The sequence below is a fragment of the Mesoplodon densirostris genome, chromosome 11, assembly GCF_025265405.1.
Source record: "Mesoplodon densirostris isolate mMesDen1 chromosome 11, mMesDen1 primary haplotype, whole genome shotgun sequence".
NCBI lineage: Eukaryota > Metazoa > Chordata > Mammalia > Artiodactyla > Ziphiidae > Mesoplodon > Mesoplodon densirostris.
This window is the reverse complement of record NC_082671.1, coordinates 47,063,492-47,071,252: the sequence shown is the minus strand read 5'-3', so window position 1 is coordinate 47,071,252 and position 7,761 is coordinate 47,063,492. Positions and strand designations below refer to the sequence as shown.

Sequence of the window (7,761 nt, the reverse complement as noted above, 5' to 3'; positions counted from 1 at the left end):
GGGTCACCCCATCTTTGGGATCAGATCCCCACTGGTCTGCCCCCCTCTTGGTACCCTGCTCCCTGCCAGGTCACTTACCCCAATCCCCCAACTCTGGTCCCTAATGAAGAGGCCACCAGGGGGCAATAAATTATCATCATCATCATCATCATCATTGTGTTTGTAAAAAGGAAGAATGCTCTGGAGCATGGAAGGCAATGGACTACAAAGTCCACTGAGGAGACTGGAGCCTGGAAGCTAAGGGATAGTGGTAAATAAGCTTGGGAAGCAGAAAAGATGCATGTCAAGGAGTCAGTGAGATGGAGAAATAAAGTGTTGGGAGCCCAAATGGAGAGAAAGTGAGTTGGTGTGGTAAGAACAGAGGAGAGAGAAACTGAGCAGTGGCGAGGAAAGAGCTTCAGAAGCCCGAGAGCAGAAATCAGGCAAGAGGTGAGGGCCTAAGATGAGAATTTGCCGAAGGGGCCCATGGCAAGGGGGAGGAAGTGAGATGAGGAGGCATGCAAGGAGATACCCAGGCCCAGAATGATGGGGGGAGAGATGGAGCGAGTCCCAAAGGGCAGCATGCATGGGGCAAAGGGAGTGAGGGGCAAGCAGTGGTCCACAGAGCCAGGAGAGACTGGCAAGGCAGCCCAGGGGCTGGAAACCTCCACTCGGCTCAGATCTCCAGCAGGTTGCTCTGCTCTGGGCTGCCTTCAGGGACTTTTTCTGCGGGTGCCGGTGAGGCTGGAGGTCGGGGCGTCTGAGTGGCCTCTTCTTCCCCGGCGCTGCGGCCCTCCCCCAGCTCCTTGGGGCCGCTGGGTGGGGGTCCTGGGCCTGGCTCGCCGTGGGTGCGTTGGTGTTTGCTCAGGTGGTCGCTTCGGGTAAAGCGCTTGGAGCAGAGCAGGCAGGTGAACTTCTTCTCCCGGGTGTGAGTGCGCACGTGGCGCTCCAGCTCGTCCGAACGGGTGAACCGCTTGCCGCAGAAGAGCCAGTTGCAGACGAAGGGCCTCTCGCCCGTGTGCCAGCGCAAGTGGGCCTTCAGATGGGAGGCCTTGCCATACACTTTGCCGCAGCCCGGAATGTGGCAGCTGTGGATCGGCTTCTTGCGCAGCCCGGCCGCTGCGGCGCCCAGGCGCTCTAGCTCCTGGCAGTTGGGGCAGTCGCAGGAGGAGCGCCCTGCTCCGCTGCCCCCGTAGCCAGCACTGCCCCCTGTGCCTGCACCACGAGGGGGTTTGGCTCCACCACTCCCCTCCAGCTGCCCGCTGTTGCCCACCGCCTTGGGTTTATAGACATCTTGGGGCAAGACATGCTGGGGCCCTGGCTGCAGGAGGTGGGGAGCTGGGTAGGGGGCAGGATTAAGGGGGGCAAAGTCGGACGGGTAGGTGGGCAGCTGGGGGTTCAGTGGAGGCTGAGCAGGGCCCGTGGGCAGTGTCCCTTGCAACCCATCACCCTGGCCCTGCCCGCCACCTAGCCAGTTGCCCCCAGGGTGCATGTCCCACCAAGGAGTAGGAGCATTGCCAGGGCCTGGTGAGATGCCTGCGTGGATGCCTGCCTTGTACCAGGAGCCATAGGGGTGTGCCATGTCCAGAGAGGTGTAGACACTGGGCAGGCAGTCAGAAGAGCTGTGCCCCTTGGGCACTAGTAGCCCAGGGTCCTGTGTGCCCGTGGGCCCAGGGAATGAGTGGGAAAAGGGAGGGTAGTCATTGGCATAGCCCGAGGTGGGTGCTGGAGGACTGCCTGCAGGTGAGAGGAGCCCATTGGTGCTTGAAAAGGGGGCTGGGTAGGCATCGCCCATGGTTTTGGGGGCCGAAAGGTCACTGCCCAGAGAGTATGGCTTCTTTGTGCCTGCTTTGCCCAGTGTCGCTGAGTCCCGCAGAGGGCTGGAGCCACCAAATTTGCTGCACGCCGCTGTCAGCATGGCCAGGGGACTGGAGCCATAGTGAGCTTCCTCCTGTGGAGAGAGGGAAGCACTGTTTAGGGGCAGAGGAGGACACGCGCAGAAGGACTGTGCACCCCAGAGACTTGGACAACAGAAGAAAGGGGTTGAGGAAGAGTTGAAGAGGATGAGGGATCAGAGGTGGTGGGGGCGGCACTGAGGACTGGGACCCAGGGCAGAGCTCAGATGGAGTCTGGAAAAAGAGCAAAGGACCAGGACAGCGGCCTAACACCCAACCCAGCAGGCAGGAAGCGGAGCTCCCTGTGGTGCTGGGGGTGTGTGCAAGGGCCTCTGAGGAATGGGAGACACTTCTTAAATAGCCGTGAGAAGAGCTGGGGATAGAGGCAACACTTGGGTGTGGTGAGAATTAGGGATCCTGACCCCTGGAAATGGGTTGGGAGCAGAGGCCGTGGTCGGGGACTTGGAGAGGAAAGATGAGGCTGAAAGGGCAGCCTGGGAAGAAGGTGAAGTCGTAAGGGACTGTAGCTCCTCGCGTTCCAGATTTTCCCAGCTTGACCCCTTATTCACTTCCTGTCTCTGCTTCATCTCCTGACTAAGGCAGTGGCCTGGTCTCCCCGAAGCGGCGTCCTCATGTCCTTGGTAAGGAATCTCTTTCTCTTGGCAGGGACCCTGGGGCTGGGGAGCAAGAGGAAGCGAGGGCAGAGACACTGGGACATTGAGAGGGAACAGGGCTGCCGCCAAGCCAGGACTGTGGCTGAGGCAAGAATGTCTTTCAAGCGGGCATTGGGCACCTCCTGCTTTGTGGAGCCAGCTGGTACCCCTTTGGGAGGGCTGGGAGAGCTGAAGTCCTCACGCCTCTGCAGGGCAGGGAACTGGGGTGGCTAAGATACTGGCTCACAGCCACACACCCCCACACCTCAGTGTACCCTAACACAGAGAGGCCACAGAGCTCGTCTCTCTTCACCCCTCCAGCGCAGGGAGTGAGGGAAGATGCATGTAGATACGGGGCGTGGGAGTCTTTTAGAAACACACACAATGCCCTTCGTGCCCATCGTGCTGCTGCTACCAGGCCAAACCACTCTGAGATCACCATCTCTCAGGAGCTCATGGTACCCCTCCCTGAGTCAGACTTGGGATGCCCTCCTGGGTGATGGATGCCCTTCTGAATCCCAGGCTGGCATAGATAGGCATCCATTACTGAGAATCCCACCAAAAAAAAAGATGCCCTCAAAAGCTGACCCCATACATTTCCTTGACTGGAGCCCTCAAAAACTGAACAAGAACCCAAGAATCCAGGGTTCCCAGACCTGCCTGCTAGCTCCTAGCACGTGGTATGTGCTGTATGTGCCCGTGACACCAATCCTAGAGGTAGATCTGGGGTCTAAAGGTTGCAGTAAGGAGTGTGTGCAGTCGCCAGTCTTGCACTGTTCCGCAAATGCAAACCCGCTGCTCCCCCTGTCCAGTTACCTCTCTCTGAGGTCCTGTTGACCCCATGGACTCCCAAATTTGAGCCACTGAAAGCGTCCTCAAATCTGGCAAAAACCCTGCATCCTGCCCAGCCAGGATTTCCCTGGAGCCTCTCATCTCCCAAGCAGAGGGTAGGTAAGGCAGGGTAGCTGATGGGGCAGGAGGCAAAGCCTAGCAGAAAGGAGAGGTAAAAATGTGGAGTTCAAAGGAGAGAGGCAGAGACACAGAGACACCAGAGCAGAGGACCCTGCAGGGTGAAGAGCTGATGTAAAAGCCCCCGGGGGGGAAAGTGAAAACAGAGGGGCAGCTGGCCCTCAGGGGCAGAAATGGGCAGGGACCCAAAAGAGAAGAAAGCAAAAAAAATGACAAAAAGGACGGAGAGAGAAGAAAGCAAAATAAACAAAGACAGAGAGGTGATGGAAAGAGACTGGGCAAGGAAGGCACAGGAAAACAGAGGAAAAGAAAGGAGGGAGAAAAAAGAAAAGGGGGAGGGGGAGGAGGAAGGCAGATTTCCTACCTAAGAGAAAATCCCCACGGTGCTGGGCCCCAGAAAACCCCCAGACCAGGCCACTCCTCCCTCCTTCTCCCCCTGACCACCCCCTCCCCCTCTGCCTGCCCGGCCCGGCTCCGTTGGTTTCCCTGCGGTCGGTTTATTTTTAAAAACGCCGACGCCATCCCCCCCGCCCGGCCCTCACACTGTGGCCACAGGGGCCTCAGCCAAGCCCAGGGACCCCACCCAGCCGTGGGGAGGGAAGGAGGGGTGAAAGAAGGCCAGCAGCCCCAGGCCAACAGGAGACCCCAGGACTGTGGAGCGGAGGCCCACAGGGCCCCTGAGGGCAGGGAAAGGGGAGCAAGGCACCAGACCAGTCAGACGGTTCTGGAGCTCCTGGAGGCCAAGAGCTGGGCACCTGGCTAAGTTTCACCACAGCCTCGGTTTCCTTCTCTTGCTGCTTGGGCTCTTCTGAGAACTGAGGAGAGGGTCCTGGTTAAAGATTCTAAATACTTGTCCACGACCTCACACCAGGAGTCCAGGAGCCCACCTTTCAGTTGCTTTTCCTCTCACTTCCACCCACCATCCATTGAAAACAATGACAACCACAACAAAACAGCCTTCAAGTACTGAAAGGAGAGTCTGTAGAGAAGGGACAAGATAAGGAGCTGTCCCAGCTCTCTCACTCACACAGGGAGGAGAGCCCCCTCTCTCCGCTGACCTCCCACGGGAATGTTCACTGGACATCTGAGCGTTGACTGGCCATAGGTTGTAGGCATCCAAGGTCGCAGTCTCCACTTCACTCTCCGCCTCCTCCCAAGTTGTTTAGTTTTCCAACCTTCCAAGTGTCCATCCCCACCTAGCCCCCACCCCCGTTTCTCCCTCCACCCTGTTCCTCTGCATCTCACTCAGCCCAGGTGAGCCTTCCATCAAGCTCCCCTCTCTGAAACCCCAAGTTCTTCCCACTGCCAAAGAGGACTTCCGGATAGGGGCGGGAGAAGAAGGTTGAGGGCCCAGGCGCCCCCCAGAATAGGTGAAAGAGACAGAGGCTAGAAGCCTTGGTGTTGGGGGCATCTCCAGCTCACGGGAAGTGAGGGACACAAAAGCCCAGTTTCCATGACACACTCTTCTTGCCAAGTGCTACCCCAATCCCATGTCTTTCCAACAGGCCTTTGGCCCAGCCGCTCCTGCAGGCACCAGTGCCACGCTGGCAACTCTGACATGAAGCCCACGCCCACTGACACTGCCCCTGCCTTGGATGGACCCAGGATTTCCATGCACCTTAGTCCTCCAGCTTCCTCAAGACCAACCCCAGTGTTTCAATGATATGGTTCACCTGAGAGTGTCCTGGGGGTGAGCAATCTGTCTCCTTGCAGCAGGGGGTAGAGAGCAGTACCTGAGGCCCCCTGACTGGGTTATGGTGTCCACCCCATTGCCTTGCATGCCATTCCCTCAAACCCAGTCACAAACTCGCTATCCATCAGACTTACACACACCATTCCCCACTTGGACTAACAGACACTCAGGTGCCCCAGCTTATACACACACACACCCCTGTGCTCTCACAAAGCCAGCCACGCGTGCGGGTGTGCTGCTTTACATTCTGACACTTACATGCAGGCTGGTGAACACAGGTGTTAAAAGACTCCCAGTCTATCTCACACACACCTCTCCTGCAGGCTGCATGAGTCGGCTTCCTGTCTGGCCCATCACCCCTTGGACCTGAGCTAGTGCACCGGGAGCAGACATGGGGCCTTCAGAGGGGCCCAAGAATACAGAAGGTCAAGGCTACTGCTGGGAGTTGATCTTTGGGGAGGGCTCTATGGTCCCAAATTCCTGCATAGGGATCCAGAAAGCAGAGGTGGTGACAGAGACACAAGAGTCAGAGACCCAGAAGCTAGGAGAACTCAGGACATTCAAACAAGCTCTGAGTGACCCTGAGTCCCCCTTTCCAGCTATGGGCCATGAGTTCCCCAGAAGCCCCCGGCAGAGTTAGCCATTTCTCAAGCCCCCAACCCCTGACCCCCATGGTACCCTAGTTCCCTCCATCCCCAGTGCCAGAGGCAAGGGATGCTGGGGTCCCAGCCTGGAGGGGAAGTGGCTCAGTCTGCCCTGGAGCCTCCCACTCCCAAAATAGAGCTGAGTTTGTCTTTGGCTGAAAGCTAAATATTTGTGAGCCGGGCAGGCGGCCTCAGACCCTGGCCCTCTTCCTTGGTTGCCTCTCAGGCCTGGGCCCAGTTCCTCTGGTCAGCCCCCCACATGCAGGGACTGCCCTCTCCCTTCTCTCATTGCCCACCTCCTCTCCTTCGAGCCGAAGCCCAACCCCCTCCCCACCTACAAACCAGACAGGACACTGCCTAGGCTGAGTCCCGAGAGCCAGGACCCCCAAGGAACCGTGTACTCACTGCTACTCTGTGCTCACTCGTCCTCTGGCCTTCTTTCTCTCCCCTGTCTGCTACCAGCTTATCTCTCTCCCACTCCTCTCTCCTCACCCAACCCCCCCGCTCCTTTCTCCATCCCTTTTCCACTCCTCAGAGTTGGTGTGCTTGGCTGACCTTAGGGGTCCATGCCTTCTTCTAAGCTAATCCCCTCTCATCCTCCTGTGACTGTTCTCTGACCCCTGGCCCTGCTCTCTCCTCCCTTCTCCTGCCCCCTGCTCCCCCCTCCTCTGACCCCTGGAAGTGACAAGCACCACAGCAACTGTCTGTGTGAGTTGGGAGGTGGGAAGTGGACAGGGATTAGGCCCATTAAGATCATGGCTGGTGTCCTGGGGGACGGAGGGGGCAGTTACCTCAAGCAGGGAGGACGCCATCCTGAGGCTGGGGAACGGGTCCCAAGGAGCCAGGCAGATGGAGAGAGCTGAGCCGGAGACAGAGGGAGAGGGAGAGGGAGGGAGAATGGGAGAATGGGAGAGAAGAGATCTAAAGTTAGAAGGGACTGGGGGGTAGGGGCTGGGGGGTGCTGCTCTCTGTCTGCAGGGATCCACCCTCTAATTACAGCTTTCCCAGCGGAGAAGGCTCCGGATCCAATGAGCAGGGCGAGAGAGGGAGGCAGAGGGTCCACATTTCCTGCTCCAGTTGCTGAGCTCCCCAAAGAAGGGATCTGGGCGGGAGAGGAGAAACGGGGCTCCCAGAGAAGGGCTGCAAGCAGGAGCCGGTAGGGACGGGGCAAGTTGTCAGAGTGTGCTGGGGGGCGCTGAGGGCAAAGCGGAGGGACGGCGGGCCCAGGTGTCCCACACCCTGCCCCCAGCGAGCCCATCAGCATCTGTGGGAACCCCTCCCAGACACAGCTCCCCAGTGTCCTGTACCTGGGGTATCTGGGGCTGGGTGTCCTGGGTCTCTCCTCCCTGGAGGTCTGGCACTGGGAGTGCTGGCAAGGGGTCGCCTGAGGGTCCTGGGAGGGCTTCACTCCTCTGCTAGGCCAGCTCCACTCCTGTTCCCACTCAGGCTCTGATCCTAGAATCCTACTCTGACTCCAGAGTCCTGGCTGCTGGTCGGCGGGTGGCGGGGCTGCTGCTGCTGCCGCTGCTCCTGCTGCCGCCGCTGCTGCCGCTGAGGGAAGGAACAGGAGGGAAAAGGAACAAACCCCAAACCACTAATTAGAGATCCAGGGGGGGGATGGGGGATTGGGGACGACACTCACACAGAGAGACTGGAGCACACTGACATACGCGCTCATGGACAAACAGGATGATACGTGTGCACGTCCACACACGCACAGTGCTATGCACATGGGCACAGCCACCGTCATGAATGAACAGAGACAAACTCACACACAAATGATCACAGTGACATGGCTGGAGGCACACAAGCCACACACACACCCGAGCTGACCACAGAGATGCTTGCTTCCCCAGTCACCCACCTCGAGGTCAGGAGTGCAGTGTGTACGTGTGTTGTGAAAGCCAGGAGGGGGAGTGTGCTCTGAG

At 58.5% G+C, this 7,761-nt stretch overlaps 1 protein-coding gene across 2 annotated transcripts; it reads right to left on the bottom strand.

The window, feature by feature from the left end:
- Positions 1 to 655: 655 nt before the first annotated feature.
- Positions 656 to 7,291, bottom strand: SP7 (Sp7 transcription factor). Of its 2 annotated transcripts, XM_060113805.1 has the most exons (3): positions 7,141 to 7,155; positions 6,625 to 6,692; positions 656 to 1,930 (listed from the first exon to the last, which is right to left on the bottom strand). In XM_060113805.1, the coding sequence occupies exons 2-3, from the start codon at positions 6,643 to 6,645 to the stop codon at positions 656 to 658; spliced, it is 1,296 nt and encodes a 431-aa protein (XP_059969788.1). In that variant the 5' UTR covers positions 6,646 to 6,692; positions 7,141 to 7,155. The 2 variants fall into 2 exon arrangements, with proteins under 2 accessions (XP_059969788.1, XP_059969789.1); XM_060113806.1 differs by lacking the exon at positions 6,625 to 6,692 and having other exon boundaries at positions 7,141 to 7,291.
- Between the last annotated feature and the right edge of the window lie 470 nt (positions 7,292 to 7,761).